Source organism: Zootermopsis nevadensis, unplaced genomic scaffold (genome assembly GCF_977971745.1).
Source record: "Zootermopsis nevadensis isolate Lab colony 2312 unplaced genomic scaffold, Znev_1.0 Znev_ptg000024l, whole genome shotgun sequence".
In the NCBI taxonomy this organism is placed as follows: Eukaryota; Metazoa; Arthropoda; class Insecta; order Blattodea; family Termopsidae; genus Zootermopsis; species Zootermopsis nevadensis.
The window spans coordinates 16263370-16283817 of NW_028259156.1; the positions used below are offsets into that span (position 1 = coordinate 16263370).

General features: G+C 34.0%; 1 protein-coding gene across 2 annotated transcripts in view; it reads right to left on the reverse strand.

Moving 5' to 3' along the window:
* Dhc93AB (Dynein heavy chain at 93AB) overlaps positions 1–20448 on the reverse strand; it is a 61100-nt gene that overhangs the window by 20524 nt on the left and 20128 nt on the right. For both annotated transcript variants that reach the window (XM_022081700.2, XM_022081702.2), the window contains 30 exons: positions 19845–20011; positions 19042–19207; positions 18388–18511; positions 17948–18096; positions 16984–17013; positions 16494–16590; positions 15431–15579; positions 14573–14797; positions 13716–13942; positions 13146–13290; positions 12674–12907; positions 11537–11715; positions 10745–10880; positions 9954–10088; positions 9403–9522; positions 8865–9007; positions 8047–8248; positions 7304–7528; positions 6535–6745; positions 6057–6184; positions 5353–5501; positions 4832–5034; positions 3890–3969; positions 3483–3656; positions 2890–3082; positions 2659–2771; positions 2215–2408; positions 1412–1631; positions 1019–1180; positions 492–691 (listed from right to left, as the gene is read on the reverse strand). In XM_022081700.2, the coding sequence (XP_021937392.2) occupies positions 492–691; positions 1019–1180; positions 1412–1631; positions 2215–2408; positions 2659–2771; positions 2890–3082; positions 3483–3656; positions 3890–3969; positions 4832–5034; positions 5353–5501; positions 6057–6184; positions 6535–6745; positions 7304–7528; positions 8047–8248; positions 8865–9007; positions 9403–9522; positions 9954–10088; positions 10745–10880; positions 11537–11715; positions 12674–12907; positions 13146–13290; positions 13716–13942; positions 14573–14797; positions 15431–15579; positions 16494–16590; positions 16984–17013; positions 17948–18096; positions 18388–18511; positions 19042–19207; positions 19845–20011 (4880 nt within the window). The remainder of the gene's footprint in view (positions 1–491; positions 692–1018; positions 1181–1411; positions 1632–2214; positions 2409–2658; positions 2772–2889; positions 3083–3482; positions 3657–3889; positions 3970–4831; positions 5035–5352; positions 5502–6056; positions 6185–6534; positions 6746–7303; positions 7529–8046; positions 8249–8864; positions 9008–9402; positions 9523–9953; positions 10089–10744; positions 10881–11536; positions 11716–12673; positions 12908–13145; positions 13291–13715; positions 13943–14572; positions 14798–15430; positions 15580–16493; positions 16591–16983; positions 17014–17947; positions 18097–18387; positions 18512–19041; positions 19208–19844; positions 20012–20448) is intronic.

The following is a 20448-nucleotide window of genomic DNA, read 5'->3' on the forward strand; positions in this document are numbered from 1 at the left end:
GCCTGGAGCTGTGAATATCAAAATAATTTAAGATTTCTGTACTTGGAAATAAACATAACCTTATCATGTTTTAATTAACAAGAAAATGGGATGATAATGAAATAAAGAGGACAATTCAAATTTTAAAGCAAAAATATGTGAGAAATTGATTAATATGGAACAATTACAAGAAATAAGTGTTACAAACAATTAATATATGCTAATTTAACAGAAATAAAAGTGGTACATTATATTATACTTATCTGATGAAAATATAAGAAAACAGTACAACTTTTCAGAATAGTCTGAGATTTAAGGTTCTCATGACAATGAAGATGTTGATAATGGTCGTCTGGGTTGTAATGTCACACTGTCTTGTAGGTAGTTAGCAGTGTTTTGGAGGAATATACTAACTTTAAGATGATGAAGATGATACTGGTAACCATCTACAAACCCACATGGCATCACAACCCAAAAGGTTTTTCTGAATGTAAGCAATACAAGACTGCTACCTGCAAACATGCATCATGGCATCTTCAAACAGCACCAAATTGATGGCAGCTACAAGATCATTGTAACTAATGAGTGCATCTTGGAGGAGAACAGCTAAAGACTTCCAACTCTCCACTTTCATGTATTTAGGCTCACCAATGCCTTGAGCAAAATGGCAGTAAATATTAGGTTTCTCTGCCAGTAGCGACTCATCAACCTCCTGAAATATAATTACGTACTGCACTATGACTAACAAACACGAACATGCCACAAGATAACAGTAATCCTTAAGAAAGGTATTCTATTTTTGTAAATGTATACTTCAAACACATTTGTACATGTCATAAATTTTTATATGACACCTAGAACTTATGAAGAAATTTACTCATTCCTACTAACCCTTAATAATTTTCAATGCAGTTTACATTCAACATGTCTTGATGCTGCCAGACCATTTAATTTATACACCCCTTTTATATTACTTTATTATGTTCAGTGCAGCAGGAGGTATTTAATTAAATTATGTTTTTTTTTGTGATATACTAACCTCAAAATTCTTTTTGACTATATCAATTTGTATTTTACTATAGGTTTCAATGTCTTTCTCATCTACAAGTTTGTCACCATAAACACGCTGTGATTCATGCATCCAAAGTCTCACCAAGTCAGTGTGCTGAGGCAGGCAATCACTGGTACTAAACAGCAATCCCTACACAGAAAAATAAATATGATTTCCACATTAAAAGTCATCGCACAGGAGGTCTTGTAATCCGTCTGTTATGGTATAATCCTGAATTAGACCAAATGGGTGCATATTTCACATATGTAATTAATGACTTCATCTAATAACAAATGTTGTGACTTGATATTCAGTTAATAATGATGTGATATTTCTTGACTGTCAGTACACAAAGTTTTGGTAATGCTCAAAACATAGTACCTGGAAAACACTGGAGAAGTCCCTGAGATTGAAGATATAATGGAACTTGATGGCAGTGGGAAGAAACACCTGTGACACTTTGTGATGCAGAGCAAGTGATGCTGAAACAACATTGGGTGTCAGCTTCACTACTGACATGGGAAACTTGTACTCTGGGTTGGACATGTGCTGTGACAAGATGGAGTGATAAATGGTGTTCACTGCCTCTGCTCCAGGGAAGCTGTCAGCAACATACAAGTGTTTCTGGAATTACTTTACTTACTAATAAGCTATAAAAGGGAACATGGAAAATGTTTAGTTCTTGGAGTGTATTGATGAAATCCAAAATACATGATAAATATTCATACCATTTCAAGTACAATATATTTATTGTAAAAATATGGTTTTGAACGCTTAAATGCCTCAGAGAAAATCATATTTGCTTCTTCTTCAATGGCAGTAGTAACTTACTAGGGGATGTGAGAGTGGTCATCAAAAATTTTAGTACACTTTTGAAGCTCCACTACTATTATGACATATAAATTGAAATTGGTGAAGCCTGATACCATACATCAGGGGTGCCCAACCCGCGGCCCGCGGGCCGCATGTGGCCCGCGAAATTCATCACACTTTTACAAAATATATTTATTTTATAATGGCCAAAGTAGTGAAAACCAATGTATTAAAAAAATACATTATTTGTGCATCCATATAATTTTATATGTGGCCCGCGGAGTTATGATACATTTCCAAAGTGGCCCGAAAGATCATTTGGGTTGGCCACCCCTGCCATACATACTGCTCAGTAGCTCACAGGTTCCTACCTAATAGCAAACACACAGAAGTGGCGCTGGAGTCGCGGATTGATTGTGAAGCTGCCAGCTGTAGGATTCATACAGGCCACATACTGACATTTATGAATGTCTTTGAGTGTCAGTTTATTACGATCATACCAATGACTGTAGTCAAGGTGCTGACGGATCAGCGTGTGAGGCTGCACAGTTCCATAAAAGTCTACCTGTAAAACATTTGTAAAATGTTTTAGAAAACTGTGGTCTTAGATAAAACTTATATGCCATGTGACAATATGCTCCCACGTGATGTATATACTGCACATTAAAGAACTTCCTGAATATGAGTTGAATGCACTATGTGCAAAACTGTAAAATGATTTAATCTTTTACATGCGACCACTTCACGATTCTGGAAAAGAATAATTCAAAATTACTTTTTCCCCACTTCAGTTTACTTCAGTTTAGTAAACATACCTTAGGCATATTCATGTCATCAATAAAGTAAACAAGATTCTTGTTCCCAGGTGGACCATAATTTCTGCCTGCTTTCTTCTCTAATGGCTTCTCCAAAATTTTTTGTAGCATTTCTGAAATGTTGGAACTGATTTAAAAATGTGACACTAATTTAAATAAATCTAAATATGTACTCTGAATTTTTTCACGTAGTGTATAAAAGTACACTATCTATATTATCCATAATTTCACCTGATGTAGTGTAGAAGTTGAAAGGCAAATTGGCAACTGCATAATTTTCAGACAATGATGATAGTTTGTCACAGATCAGTACTGTCTTCCCAACACCAGCACTACCCACCAGCATCACCGGATGTCGCTGCTCCATCAGCAAGTCCAGAAAGAAACGCATTCTGATGGATTCTGAAGTATGAACTAATGCAGCCTAAACACATGCAAAGAACATGTTACCTTCATGTGAATACTGACCAAGTATCTATTTGCCCATATTCAGTGCAGCCCAAATGTAAAATGCATGTCAGTTTTGAAAGATAAAACTGAAGGAAAACTAAATTCAATGTGTTTTGCTTTAAAAATGTTCCCAATTAAGATTTGATAATTCACTAACAAGTTACTTAATGGAACTCTTAACAACTACATAAATCACTTGGCTTAAAATAAAAAAGGGGATGATCTTAAACTAGTTATGGATTCTTTAAAAGGACTCTTAAAACAGGTTGATACCATATTTTCTTAATATTACTCAAGTCACAGCAGTCATAATTCTCATCATCATCATATACATCATAGCAAAGTAGTGGAATGTAAAATTTGGAAAAGAATACCTGCAATGGTATATCTGGATCAAGTGTGAAGATAGGAAGCCGCTCAGTCCAGAGTAAGAACTGTTTAGTTTCTGTATCAATATAGTAGTCAAATACAGTGCCTTGGGTTGGAAACTTGATGGTTTTAAATTCATTAACCCACCACTTGGTGAACTCCACACGATAGTCAATGGCCTACATAAAAAATAGAGAGAGACAATGTAGCTGACTGTATGAAAATGTGCCTTCCTTTTCAAGTGAAAGTACCATATTATATAGCATTGGTTACTTCATGAGAATGATAAAGCTATTTATCCATTCCTGTTCTTTAGAACCATGCCATTCACCACCATAAATTATCTTAACTGCTTAAATTACATTCATATAACCCAAATGAAATTCTTTTTCTGATATAAAAGATTCTGTACCTGGTCTTGAAACATAGCTGCTCCAAATGCCCATACACAGGCAAAAACAAAGTAAATTTCATACCACTCTTTTGGACAATCTGAAATAGAAATGCAATGTTATAATGCAGCAAAATTTCATTTTATATTTGCCAAGCATGATCAAGATAAAACCATCATAGAAATTAAGAAATAAAAAGTGCTGGTACATTAAATGGTGATTATCTAAAGGTTTATGACAGTGGTTATTTCAGTACATCACAGTCACATTGATGTCTACTGTCTGAGTTTTATTGGATATACAAAGAATTTCAGGAGTTGGCTCTGCTTAATCTTCAGGTAACTGGTTGTTATTGTACTGACAGATATTTTTTGTTATTGTATTCATGATTAGTAGCGATAGTTAAGAACAAATCTAGAAACCTTCTAAATTATAGTTTTCAGTATGTAAGATTATAGTAAGCTAATAAATAACATACATGTTTAGTATTCAAACAAAGATTCTGGGCTTCTCTCAAACCTTACTATAAATCTCAGAAATAGAAACAGTAAAAATTCCTGTCAGATTAACAACAACCAAACATTTAATGATGGGAGTAGGCCTTTAGCCAACTCCCAAAACACTTCATATTTGAAATATACCTCAGATGGCAGGCAATGTTTAACATAACCAAAGTGCAACATTCAATGATAAAGAATTGTATATAATTTATGGACTTGGAGAGAAAAAATTCCTCCAAAATTTTTGGTAAAAAATATCCTAAATCAGTCATCCGAAAATCCATGAGGAGATGAAATAATTATTAACATGAAACTTTGGTAGATGCAATGTGTGAGCAAAACTAGTTCAGGATCATATAAAATGTCTGTATCAATGGTATTAAACCTTCGGAACCTTCTACTTGTGAGGTAATCAGCAGCAAATTATTTAGTATTTCTTGACAGATTAGACAGTCCTCTTACCTGGAGGAGTATTTGTTGGTGTAAGAAGGCATTGAAGTAAGTGACACAACATTTGTATATGTGCCATCTCAGTGATAGGGGTGATTTTCTTAAAACGAACTCTTATATTTTCAAGGCACAAAGGGATGTATTTATCAAAAAGCATGACAAGGTTAGACTTCTCTGTAGAATTTACTCGTGTTTCAAGCCAGCTTGTCACATACCTGAAATGTTAACATGAGTGTTAAATGAATCAGAACATTAATTACTACTCTGGAAAATGTTAACATTTTTGTCTGCTGTTACATAAGCCTAACTTTTTTAATTGCAAAAAAAAAAAAAAAAAAAAAAATGTAAGCACATTTAAGAAGACTTCTTCACAGAAAATTTTCCCCTCACACAGTTTCAGCTTAACATAACAAAAGATTTTATTTTATTTTATTTTATTTCTTCATTTGTGATGTCTCCAGTTTAAATAAATGTCTCAGATATGAAGGTTAATATTTGTCTCACTATACCACGTTTTAAATGAGTTTTCTTACGGGTTCCATCCAAGGTCCTGTGGGTTTAAATACAGAATTCCAGCCCGAGACACAGTTGCTGGTGTAGCTGTACGCAGGTTTGAGATTTCAAACAGCAGTCTCATAACTGGAGTAAGTGCTATCCTCTCATTGCTCGCAAGTGTCAGTATCTGAGGATGTAAAAATTCAAAGAACCACAGAGAAAAAGACATGGGGTAAGAAAAAATAAGTGTAAATCTTTAAAGAATTTTGACAAATGTTGCTCTTTATGAAGATGGCTATCTCCTAGGTTGTTGTGCTGTGTAGTCTGGCAGAAGTTTACCGACATTTCAGGGGTCCTTGCTGCCTCCATCATCAGGGTGATAATCACCAGACTACATGGCACAACAACCCAGAAGACAGCCATCTTCCAACTCACCACCGAGAAAACCTCAAATCCTAAGTTATTCTTTATTTCTATCTAAGAAACAATAACATGTATGATTAGAATACCAAAATATATTTAAGAAGGATATATACTTAGAGTTAAAACATTAATTTTATCAATAGCCAAAGATTCAAACCTTACAAATTCCCTGCATAACTTATAGGATGTACCTTCTTCCCTCATCTACAACAGAAATAAATATCCCATTTAGATCCAGCTTGCTCCCTGTAAAATCCTTCACTAATACGTTAACTCTAAGAATAAATTACCATCTTCGGAGAGTTATTAACATTCTTACCTTATTATCATCCATAACTGTGTTCAAAGATTCAATCCACATGGGGTCAATATCACCATCAAGGATAATCCATTTTGGATTATCACCTCCTAAATTTGCTTGGTCTCTCATTATCACAGAGAACAGACCTACAACATAACACAAAGTATTAGCTTTAGAACATCTAATGGAGAAAATTACAACTACAATGACTATTCAAAAATACAGTGTAAATAACAATTTAATTTGTATAAAGTGAAGCTTTCATGGTGACTGAAGCTGATGAAAGACTCTCGGGTAACAAGCCTCATCATAAACAATTTACGTTATATTCTGTTATTGAAATAACATACATTAATATCTAACAAACACATCACTTCAAGTTACATACAAATTTATTCTCCCTTCAATACAGGCTTTTCTCAGCACTGACATCATATGAAACAAATCAACCTCAAAGAGTAAACTTTTAATAATTTTATACATAAAATAAAATCACCATCCTTCCATTCTCGAGTATTTGGATTGATGATCCCAAAGAGTTCATCATTGGTTACAGCTTTTGGATTCAGGTCATTAAAGACTGGTTTGCGCTTCATATTCTGATAGGTGCGAAACAAAGTCTTCCAGACTTGTGTCTTGCCAGTCCCAGCATTCCCCACAACAAATACAGAGTGTCGTACTTCCAGGAGTTCTTCCAGCTGCACCACCTGAAGCAGTCAAAATTGCATACCTCTGAAGCATAAATCAATGAGGTCTTATAACAACAACAAAGTTAAATTTATAAGGGGAGAAATGTGCCACATGGTGACACTTGGTGAGGTTTGTCAAATTTTGTGGATATTTGCAATAAAGAAGTAGCTAGGCAAACATAAAAAGAATAAAAAATTAAATGAGAAAGGAAATCGCAAAAAACTTGTGACAATTGTGGAAGAAATAAATACAAAACAGCTCCTTCTAAATCTTCTGCACATCAATTAGTCAACAAACTTAATCAAACTTAAATACACCAAAACTAAAGCTAACATAACCTAAATTTTAGTAGTCATATTTCAGCCATACCAGATGGAATAACACAATGTTAATTGTAATAGTTGTATTGTCTTGAGTCAGCCACCAGTCAAAATGGTGGAACAGATTGAATGAGAATGTGAGAATAATAATCATATTTGTGAAGCTGAAGGAAGTCATTTGAAATATGGAATATTTTTAAAGTTAAAAATGAGAAAGAAAAACTGATGTGACATTTTCATTCATAAGTAATGCACCTTCAGTATAAAATTGTCTTCTGGTTGTAGCAATAAATCAACAGCTGCTTGTTTCACTGTTCGCTCAAATTCTTGGTCTCGCTTTCTTGGTACATCTAATGCAGGGAAAAGGTCGCCAATAAGACCCATGAACACTGGGAAATCATCTGTTACCACCTTTGGAATGTTGAAGTCTCTGAGAGCACGCATCAACACTTCTTCTTCCGGACGTCCAGGATCGCCTCGCTGCAATAATAAATTGTCACATCATCACAGCAGACATGTATTATATTTTCACATATGACAGCTTTTCAATAAAACTGAACATGAAAATGGCAAACATCAACTGTCTGCATACTGTCACATGCAACATGACATGAATGTATCTTCATGTTCTTTACAGCTTTCTGTGACTTAATAGAAACATGAATGGAAACCTGTGATCTTGATTACAATCAGGAACAGCACCTCCTCTTCTTACAAAATGAAAAATCTATCTTTTCTGATTCTCCTTTATTCATTTGTTTGTTGCCCTTACTTAATTATTAATGTGAATTAATGGTTCCTATGTGCTGCAAAAGTGTCATGTAAGGATGGATACTGATAAATATAAAATGTCCTATATTTAATTTTGCAATGCCAATGGATGAGAAAAAGGAAATAAACACTGCAGTTCAATTGGTATCAATGTCTTCAAGGGGAAAAAAAAGAATCCCTGGCTTAGTGCAGTTTAATATCTGTAGTGGAATTAACTTCACAATCACCTTGAGAGAGCCTGCTACTACTAATACTGATTTGATTGCTCGCAAGCCCCAGTCATAATGATCTTGCTTAGAAAGTAATTCCTTGCATAAAGTATACAATGTGATAAATTTTCTTGCCAGAACACGAGCTTCTTGAAATCCTTCTGCTACCAACATAATTTCACAGATGAGTTCAAAATCTGGTACACACATTGCACATGGCCTGCAACATAACCATCAAAGTGTCTGTTAACATGGTGAAAAATAATTTAAAGTACTGCTATATAGCATTGGAATAAAGAAAACGCTGTCTACAACATCCTTCATATAGTAGTATGACATTTGCATACATTCTTTGCACAGCATGCATAAATTAATATATAATGGAAAAGTCATGCCTGTCTGTATGCTGCAGGACAGATATTAGTGAATGGATGCTGATGAAACTTTGTATCTAGGATCTAAACTAAAGGTTGAAGATAAATTTTATTTTGATTCAAATTGGTTCAGTTTAACCCACACTTTATGGGCATCTCCAAAACAGATCATCATATAAATACATATTCTCATTAAGAGCTACAAATGTTATTTAAAGTACTTTTTGATGCACGAGTATTTAATGAAGTATAGGAAAATGTATGGTTATCTGTCCTGTTTATAATGTGATTAGCTTTGCAACAAGAAATTTCTATTTGAAATAAATAAATCCTGGTATCAGTGAGGTACAGGAAATAGCAAAGAATGCACTAGAAAAGTATGTGCTGCCCGATGAAGTACACTTTTACATTCATGTTATTTAGAAGGCTGAGCTAGAATTGTAAAACAGAATATTTATTTACCTGAACAGAGCCTTCAGATTTTCTGGCAATTCTGTACGACCAGCATAGCCAGGATTCATTGTAATGAAAATACCTACTGTTGGAACTAATCCAATCATTTCTCCCATGAAATTGAAAGTGGTACTTTTATCTCGTATAGCATCCTAAAACATGCATCAAGTTTAATGAAAAAACACACAGTGTATGATTCAATATATTGTAAAGTTTCACAACACATATTTTTATTGATAGCAAACACTGCATATATCTCAATAATGGCTTTAAAATTAATAGGTTTTAAATGTTCCTGTATCAACTATTGTGTTCCTTTAGCATAAATAACGTGTATCATATCAAGAAATGGAGACGTTGCTCACAGTGATTGATCCAGAAATGGAAGAGCCTCAAAACGTTGTAACATGCTCTTTCTCAAGTACGTAATGCTGCTTGAAAAAGTATGTCAGGTTCTATTCATCAAATTAAAACTGTATTCACTATCTCAAAGTCATACACAAATGACCTTAGTGCATTGGTGTAAGATGCAAACAATCCATCTCACCTGGACAGATTTTACTTGAACAGCCACTACTGACAGAACCTCCACTGTAATCCGGTTGAACTCATCGAAACATCCCCAGGCACCAGTTTGGGCCAGTCCCTTATAAATGTTGCCACATGACTGTAACAGAGCACATATAAACTTTGGCATCATCATCAGTTGCATGCAAAAGCAGAGGAATGACAATTTTAGATTTTCTTCCTTCTTGAAGGTATTTCAAATTTTTTATCATTGGAAATTTTTAATTTTAGAAAATTTTGCATGCCTTGCAAGGGACTGATCACTCATCCGAAGATTAAGGAACCTCTCATATGTTAGAAGGCCAAGGTCCTTCAACATACATACATGCAGCCACTAAAAGAGAGAGTGAGATGAAATTAAGAAAATAATAAGTTATTAAAATGCCTGTTATAACCAGTTATCAACATATTTACTTTTCAAAGCACCAAAGATCAGAAATACAAAAGTCAAATCCTATATACAAAACAACTTTGTCATCTGTTTTGTATGGGTATGAAATGTGGTCCTTTGTAGTTACAGATACACATCACCTTGTAATCCATCTGCTCAGAGCAGTTAAAAACATAAACTGTGATACCAAGAGCACGTCCCAAATCTTTGGTGGTCTCTGTCTTTCCTGTACCAGCAGGACCTGCAGGAGCCCCACCCATCACCAGGTGTAGAGACTGCAAGTACATAAACACCATTCAAATAATTTTAAAATACATAAAAACATATTTCTAAGTTCTAATTAATGGCTTATTATTAAACAAGAAAGCAAAACAAAGGCCCACAAAAGTAATCATAGAAAAAACTATACAACTTTTTGTACACACTGACACTTCCTGACCACAATGAAAGTACCTCACCTACAAATTTCACTGTGCAAGTTAAATATGCGAGTCACTTGCAACTTGTTGTGATACTGAAATGGGCTCAATTGATATTATACATCATCTGCTCTTGTCAGTGCAGGTTGAAAATGGGCCATCTCATCATACACTCAAGATAACACAAAATAATCTATATTAAGCCTTCTTTTGTTTACATAATTCCATGGTGATTTATAATTTCCACTGCCAAAAATCCACACATAGTTAGCTTGAACTTTCGAAAGGTGCCAGGAGAATTTGTTTTTGCTGATATTATCAAACATAAAAGATAATACAAGAAGAACACAGTACTACAGTAACATAATATTAACATTCAGTTCAACACAAGCATATGCTTCAAACCAGACCTGAACTTTCTACTCTTATTCACAGATATAATTTTTTCCTCAATGTGCCAATGAAATGTAAGTACTACAATGTGAAAGGCAATACAGTGCTGCACTTCAGACCTGTGTAAGTGTGATATAACATCTGTCAGTAAGAGGGGTGATGACAAGGCGTGGTGTGTTACCCAGATATTCATAGCTATAGCGGAACTGGGCATCACAAATATTTGCAAAACAGTCTGATTCTTTCTCGTCCCACCTGCATATAGATAAACATTTATATACACAACAGAATATTTATAGTTCAAATATGATTGCACCATGCAGAATTAGATTGTTTTCCTGATGTTTCAGAGGAACATACTGCCCCTTGCATCGAGGACAATGATGGACAACCCATTCCATTTCCACATGAGGCAAGCAAACAAAAACAGTATCCACAAGTTCTCAGTATCTTATGAAGGTTAGTCCTCTTATTTTGTTTCTCTGTGATATGTAACCACAAACTACATCATAATTGTGATTCTTTCTGTAACATGACCAAATATGTGAGTTTGGCATCTTTTTAATTTCTGTAAACAGCACACATTTCACTGTTCCATTACATGAATGGCAGGGTTTCACAGAAGTTGAATATGACAAAGTTATAAATGTCCTTTACTAAAAAAATTACTTGATTCTATTAAACTGACCCCAAACACAGATCAAAGATATTTCTTATTCTATACACCTTCTGATCACAAAATGAGGCCAATAAATGGCCTGTTTGGCCCAAAGATTATTAAGATCTAATGGCAGAATATTAAATAATTTATAAATTAATAAGTTTGGTACAGTACATTAAAAAGTAACCTACAATCTCATTGAAGGGAAATGTTATTCATTTAAAATTGTGGTATTTGAAATAAATGTTACCTGTGCCTTAGTTGAGACTGCCATTGAAATGCTGAAGCACTTTCTATTTTGTTTTGTACAAACTTGTACACCACATCACGAGAATGTACATCTATGGTACAGATGGTCATTATCTTCTGTCTGTCCTGTTTACTCAGTTCACCAATCAGTAATGTGATTAGAGTACTTAATTGTGATATCTGTAGACATAATTACATCACATATGTCACCTCACTTTATAAACAGTAAACTTTCCATTGTTAAGACACTACAGTTTAACCCTAGAAGCAACTGATGATTTCTTGACAAGTAAGACTACTTTGAAAGTTAAACAGATGATTTTTCAACCCATTCTTTATACTGAGAAAGACGATAATGAGTCCCATAAGTAGTATCTGCTTATTAACTGAATTTGTTAACAGAGGGCAACTGTTAATTTTTAGTCATACCAGCATCCCCTCTTCTTTTTGTATTCTGATCCCCAGAAGCAGCAGCAGTTGATTGTTTGATGGTAAAGTCTTGAAACAATCTATATTTCATCATTTGAGAATTCTGAAGCATATTTCTGATAGATGAGTTACTGTGTTGATAAAGTTAAAGAATACCATACCAGTGCTTTCTGGGTTAGAAAAAAGTGTCAGTAATATTTGTGATGGTTGTCAGCATCTTAACACATACATCTTCACCATCACATTCTCAAGCATGGATCTCAATAAGTTTCCATTATAAGAAAATACAGAATACATGTAGAAGACTCTGGAAGTAGCATAGATGTAAAATCTTAACCTGCAAATTCTTTATCATTAAGTTGAAAATTTTCTGCCAGAACTGCCATAAAAAATGATGTTAATGGTACATTGTTACATTCAAGACTAAACTGATTCTATGTTGTAGTTGTTGGATAGTTGAGCAAGGTTAGAAGGCAATGGATATTTTTGGAATGGGCTCAACAATCACAACCTGCTCTTCACTGAATACTTAATGTCTGCATACTTTGACCACATGAAATATCACAAAAAATTACTTTACGAAGGAAGACAGATCAATGAAACATACTATAATATGGCAAATTTACACTACTTAATCTGACTGACCAGTACAAACAAGTACAAATTTTGAAGATACAGTCTCTTGATTACATCATACAGAATAAATCACCTGTTTCTTCTGGTAGTCCTTTATGGCATTTTCATAGCCTTCCTCAAGACGTGAAAAGGCTATGTTGACTTCAGTAGTCCACCAGATCTGTGTGCCGCATAGAGACACCTGTGCTGGATAATCAAACAACCACTGTTCACGAGGTTTCTCCTCATAGCTCATTACAGCCTCAGCAAAATAATGGCGGAGGGAAGTCCGCATGGAATCTTGTAAACGATTTAACCACACCTCAACCTGGGAGATACAAATACTAAATTTTCTGATGTCCTATAGACTAAGGAAAATGACAAAATTTTGTTATTCTTTCAAGTTTCATTATTTTACAAAAAAACAGTTATCAAAACAATATAACCAACACAACCACTTACTTTTACAAAAATCTAATCAGGTTGAAATTACACTGCTACTAGAGCACCCAGAAATTACAAAAGCTTTTAATTTAAACTCTTTATCATTCACAGAGGATACATACTGGTCCACTGCAGTCACTCTCATAGTTGAATTCCACATATTCACCATCCTTTGCAATCATGCCTTGTGCTTTCTTCTCCAATTTGCCATCTGATTCCATGTCAAACTTCAGATGTGCCATGGAATCAAACAACTTGGTGAGGTGTCTGAAATCCAATCATGTGTTATTATACTTTAAATTTCATAACTGAAGAATATACAGTACACTTAATGTTATACACAGAGCTGTTTCACATATTAAATGGTACAGTAGACACACTCAGTCTTTGATGTAGGATTCTAGGTTTTCATACTGACATTCCTAAATTAATAGTGACTATTTAATTCTACTGAAAAGCTGGATGTACCACAATCTTTGGAAAGAACATCTGATTTTAATTTATACACAAGTCTAAAAGGAAATATGAGTCAGCTAACACTGAAATTATGTAATCCCAATAAAAAAAAACAAATAATAAAATAAAATATTACATTTATGTTTCCAGAAACAACATTTGAACTTTTGATTGCAAGTGACTTGGATATCAATACATAAGTTGAACTTGATTTGTTACATGAAATATGCATTCACCTTGCAACAGTCTTCGGCTGATTTCCATTGGACAATATATCAAGTAGGTCAGCAGATGACACGAAGTAGAAACGAGGGAATGCAAGACGTTTGGTTTCCAAATACTGAGCTAGTGCCTTCTCACACAATGTTAACTCCTTCTGGAGTTTTTCAAGCTTCTGACTCAGCCCTTCTCTATTTGTTACCTCCACTACATTTGGAGTCAACTTCATTTTATCCATCATTGTCTGCCCAAAATATAAGTGATTACACACTCACAGTAAAACAATACCTCAGTAACAATTCTTGTCCTTTGGCTTTTGAAGCTAGAGTTCAATGTATAACATTGGCTTTTAGAGATGAGCCATGTCAAATGTTTAAAATTATAATACAATTTTTATCTCTTTCAGCTGCGTTACATTAATTATGGATAAAGAGTCCTGAAAATTCAACTAAAATGTTTTGTAAATCATAAGGAAGTTGTGTTAAAAAAATAAATTATAAATTGAAGTATGCAATATCTAAACTTCCTAATTACATGTTGCATAAATTAACATTTTCAGTATGCATAACAAACATGTCCATCATGGAGTAATGTCCCTTATAATGGGAAATATAAATATGTTCGACATACTACATTTTCTGCCTACAGTAAATTTAAATTTGGCATTTTACTTGTTTTCCTTGAAATAGGCTTGTGAAAGTGGGTGTTATCCTTGTCAGATTTTACCTCTGATTTACCATTTAGGACAGTAAGATGAGACAAAATATTCAAAGACTTTCTCATAGTCATATTTCCCACTGGTTCTTCATCTCCTCCAAACAAATTTCAGGACACATAGCAATAGTATTGTTATATTACATAACTTCGTTCTGACCTTAAAATCTGCATCAATTCTATTGAAACGTTCTGAATCCTCAGGCAACTGTGTGTTGATGTCCTCAGAGCTCATAAATATAGATTCCAGGTGAGTCCATGTGCGCTGAACTTCAAACAACATGGTAATCACCTGATCAGCATGACATAACCTAGTCTGCCATGCTGAAACCTCCTCCAGGAAGTGTGCAATGAACTTCGATGTAATCAGGTTCTGCAGCTGTACCTGTAACATTGCAGCCCTAATTACAGTTTTGAGCTTCCTCAATAATTAATGACTATGTGGGTTAAACGTTACACTTCTTATAACAAAAAAGAATTATTTTAATTAGATCAAAAATGATGATCCTTGGGTAAAAATCTACCCTCTTTCAGGCACAAAGCTTATACAGTGTCAAATAATAATAATAAACTTGATTGATAAATTAGAAATGATGTGGAAGACAGGATTTGATACACATCTTAGGTATTCCTGGAAGAAATCAGAAAGTTACAAAAATCTAAGTCAGAATAGCCAGACTGATAACCAAGATTAAAACCCAGGACCTACCCAAATATGAATCAGGAGTCCTAAAAATTCAACTAAAATGTTATGTAAATCAGAAGGAAGAATTAAAAACACATTTGGTGTGTCCATGTGTTTAATACAAATAAATATTGACAAATAATAATCCTTAGCACTGAAGTACTCCAACCCCACATATAATTTAAGGTGAACTAGCAAATTCTTGAAAATTAATATCCCCTTTTTCAATTTGTGTAATGAATTTTTGCCAAAACAAAAACATGCCATGTTGCATGTACATTCACAGTCTTGGTTGCCACTCTCAATAAATGCTGACCACCACATGTCTTATACCTGATTGTCTTCCAGAGTTTCAATAAGTTCTTCACTAGCACGAAGAAGGCTGCAGCCAGTCCGAGCATGTATTTCCTGCTCAAACTCCATGCTTGACCACGTTGTATGCAGATCTCGTAAGTACTTCTCCATTGACATCTCTTTTACAGCTATAAAACAAAGTTGCAACATGTAATTCTAAAGAACTCAATGAACTCTGAAGTGGGTTAGCATGATAGTCACAGGCTCTGAAACCACTTGGTTTAGAATTGTCTTTTATTTTGTAATTGGAAATACATTACAGATTACCATTGTTAATTTCTGTTTGGATAGAGCCTATTACCTAAGTTCAGAAACTATCTACATTAAATTCTTTTGAATATAACCTCAAAGTTGCACACTGTCACCATCCTTGAAACTGTTGATTTATAAACACTGTCTGACACATAACTTGCAGAAATGTCTTTAATTTATTCTCATACAGAAACATCATAATCCTAGGTCAAATGGTCAAACAGTTATCACCTTGAGACTAAAATCTAAATCTAAATTTCAAATGGCATCATGTTATTAACAAAAGCTGCATATTATTTGAAGACCTACTGCATACATCCTTTCAGGCACTCTATCAAGTGATGTTATTGTCACTCCCACCAGTGTAACAAGTTCACGCATACTTCATGTAAACTAACCAACTAACTAACTAACTCCTTGGAAGCAGAACCCAAAAGTCCAACACCAAAGACTGCCAACAGACAATCCTGAGGCAACTCCATCCATTCACCATCATCAAATCCCATCTCTCTAAGATCAATCTTGATGTTAACCTCCCATCCTTCATGTTATTATTACTAATTGTAGAAAATTAAAATAAGGTTAGGGTGGCATCCAACAGCATAACATTTATAAAAAAATTGTAAAAATAAGTCAATTAATTCAAATGTTTGTAGGGGGAGTCACAGGCAGACAGCTTCTATTCTCCCCTTAAGAACTGAAAGAAAGCTAAAAGAAATTAAATAAGACTGATACAAAGTATTGGGCAGTGATATTTTATGTTTATATTCTTGAGTTTGAGGCAACAGACCTTTGTCTACGATGTTCTTCACCTCTTCTTCACACTCGTGCAGGTTCAGCTCAAGTAATGCTTCCAATGTCGTGGACTCATCCATAACAAACTTCACCTAAAAAGACAAATTTAATAAGTACTTACAAATTTCTTTACTTTCTGGTATTATAGAGCCAGACACTTTAAACACATTTCTGATTAAAAATGTTTATATCTTTATGCCTTATAAATGTTTATATATGTGTAGGTTCTATGTATGGTTTGAAACTGCACTCACTGTATTTGTTCTTGAATTATATTTTTATAGTATGCAATATTAAAGCCAGTATAAAAATTTGTATAATTAACTGCTTGAAAACTGTTGTTTCAAATTTATAAACCATCGTCATGTTAACAAACTTAACTAGATGAATAAGATTTTGAGGCTTACTTTCCTCTGTTCAAATTCATTTAAAGTGATGTGAACACTCATCTATTTGAATAAGTACTAATAGCCCTTGATACTTACAGTGAGCTCTGGTGGCAGTGCAGCTAAGCTCTGCAGCAGCATGCAACATATTCAATGGTTAATTTCAGGTTACAGACAACTAAGGAGAAGTACTTAGACCAGTTTATGAATACAAGCACATACAAGTCTTGATAAGGAAGCAGTGTCACATACAGAGAGGAATTTTCTGAGTATTCCTTCTGATAAAGGTAATGTTTCACACAGTCTATTGGCCAGTATTTAAGATTACTTATAAAAGAAATCTTAATTTCAGAACCTGTAAAAACAAAACCTGATAAATTTGAATGTTTATGAGCACGAACTAAAACACATTATCTTTTGGATTTTACACTTATCCTTGATTTACAATTCTAGTACAAAAATCTTATTTTAAACTTCCTAGTTGTACTTTCAGTTAGTTTAACTGTCACTCTTTTGCACATATTTTACTTTCAAACAATGCACTGAGTCAGACATTATGTTGTGACAAGTTGTTGAACTACTGCTATTCAGGGATGTAGTAATATTTAAATAAAAAATAGATATATTTTTCAACACACATGTGCCAAAATATACTACATCTGTTGATGAATTTCATATATTAAAGCAAATTACTTCAGAAATCAAAATTGCAATTATAATTCCACATTAAATTTTACTAACAAGATGAAACCATGCTGTATCTTAAAATCAGAACATTTTAAGTGGCATAATATATCATCCTCAGTTGTGTTAAATGCCTGATGAGAGAACACCACCTGTATGTAATGTAATTTGACACCCAGTACAAAGCCACTGTGCTGAGCATATATGTTACAAGAAGAAATGGAAGAAATAAGATTAAATTTCAAGAATGTGAAAAAGAACAGAACAGTTTGAAGAAGAACATACCCACAATTATTGAAAATGCACAAAGAATGGAATGAAAAGAATTCACAGGTATGTAGTAGAAATAAAGTAACAAAAGAACAAGTTGGATCAGTACCTTAGTGGACTTCATCAGCTGCTGCCAATGTCGCTCTCTAATGGCAGAATTCTGTAGTTCACCGACAGCTCGCAGAGAAGTAAGCATGTTTTTCACTGTGGCTTCCAGAGTAACATATGTGTCCCATGCCCGCATCTCTTTGTCCATAGCTGCAAACAAACAATCATCAAAGCCTCGACAAGAAAATGAGGTAAGCTAAACGTGTTTGATAATTGGTCAGTTCTTAAGAATTGATACTAAAATGTAGTTCACAGACAGAGCATCTACTTTTTCCTTGGCGAGATTCCAGGTTCCGATGGAAGTGAGTATGAAGTTAACTCAGAACTTCTGGGACAAATTACATAACAATAATGTGTGTGATATCAGTGGTAGAAGTCATTTTTAAAAATGTGGTTAGACATAAGGACTAGACTAAATTAAATAAAATTATTATTAGTTACCTCTTATTTCCTTTGCAAATTTCTTGCACTCAATGTCCATGTTTTCTACATCAATTTTTCTCCAGGGTGTTGTCTTCCAGTCTTCTATATTTGTTTGCACAATGTGTACATAATCCCACAGTTGCTGCACAAAATATGAATCAATTTTATTTTTGTCACTAAATATAAAGTCTGATATTCAATATTCACAGTATAAGACGTTTTGCCTTACTTTTAAGTGTAATATTAAAATAACCCTGTATACTGTGTAATATAGTTATTGTCTGCATTAGATTTATTTGCATCTACTCTCCATTGTGGTGATTTTAACTCAGCTCATTGTAGCTTGGTTTATGCAGTGGGATAGAAAATCGTGGGTTAATCAATCAAATGACATTACATGCAGCAGTGTTTGATCCATTGCTGTGCATTCTGGCTTCTCATTCTGTACATGCAATGGAGAGAGATATTATTTTTTATGGTACTACTGAGTAGAATTTGTCATACAAACACCCCTTTCTCCCTCCAGGCACCCCTTCTATTAGATATCAATACAAACAACATATGTAATTGTATAAATGTCACTGACAAACCAATATTCTGCAAATTCGGTTTTACATTACAACCATTTATATAACTTATATCTTGTATTACAACCATTGCCAACTGTTTTACCTTCAACATCCGAAGCTCTTTCCGACACTGTTTGAGGTGTTTAAAATCTGGCACATTTACTTCAAACAGGGAGGCTGAATCCTGAATATTGTTCATGTTATCTTCAAACTCAGAAATTTCCAAGTGTGTGTCATCCAGTAGGTCATATGGGAATTCACAGTCAAATCTAGTGAACATTATGGTCAGTAATCAGTTTGTAATCAGTCAACAATACAAAAAACTTATGTCCTGTTGATATTATTGCTTCATTGTTGTACTTGAATTTGAATTTAAATCCAAAAATATTTCTCATATCACAGTTCTGGAGGTGATCCCAAGTTGAAATTTTGGTTTCCTCTTTGTGAAATGGATAAAAATTTAAAATAATAAATAACAGAGGCACTGGAGTTCAAGCAGTAGAGATAGTTTTTACACAGTATTAAGAAATGAATATGAAAAGATAAAATTTGGAACCTGGACATAAGACAAGATCTGAAAGTAGATGGTGACGGTGAAATTAAGACTATAGCGGGATGTACAGATGGGTTGGTTTCCTTTGGGAGCATGTAGAATAAAGCTGTCACACTACCATTGCCGAAACTAAGAATTAGGTGGGGAGAGCATATATAAAGTGAAGTGAGGAAAAAGTGAATACAAATCAAATAGAAGTGCTAATGTAATGAGAGAGAAGAAAGGCTTTGTCATAAGACAACCACCATGGTAGAAATGTTAATGGATAATGTAAATTGGTTGAAACTAAATTATCAGTTTTTATATTTATGTTGAAATCTTTATGGCAAAATGGCCTATTTGTTCAGAATTACCTGAGGAAAGGTAGTTTCCGAAAAGTGTCACGATAATGATTCTGTTGTGCATCAAAGTTAGAAATCCTGTTACGTATGCAAGTAACTTCAGTAGCCTGCAAGGGTGCAACTTGTTGTTTTACAGTCAGTGCTATCTTATTGGTGTTATTCCACTGCTCTGGCAGCTCCTATTTAAAAATAATAAGATCTGAAAAACTGACAACACATTATAAACAACCAGACCCACACAGCTTTACAAATGCATCTATTCATCTATCCATCTATTCATTCAATCGTTCATGTAGAAATAAAAAGGTAAACTCAATAGACAGAGGAACTGAGAACTATAAGCCTTTCAAAACAAATGCATGAATTATAACAGACATATTTTGTGCATGTGTATTCATGACAAAACAACACACACATTATTAAGAAAATATACATACACATTTACATATAACACATCCTTACACTGAAAGATGTAAGATTTTAAAATAAACTATAAAGCAGAAAAATGCAGGATACCATGACACTTGAAAGCTGTTACTATTTTAAACTTACCTTAGGTCACTGTATTTAGCATTGGTCAGTTTTATTTAACTTTACATCACTTTGCCTTACCCAT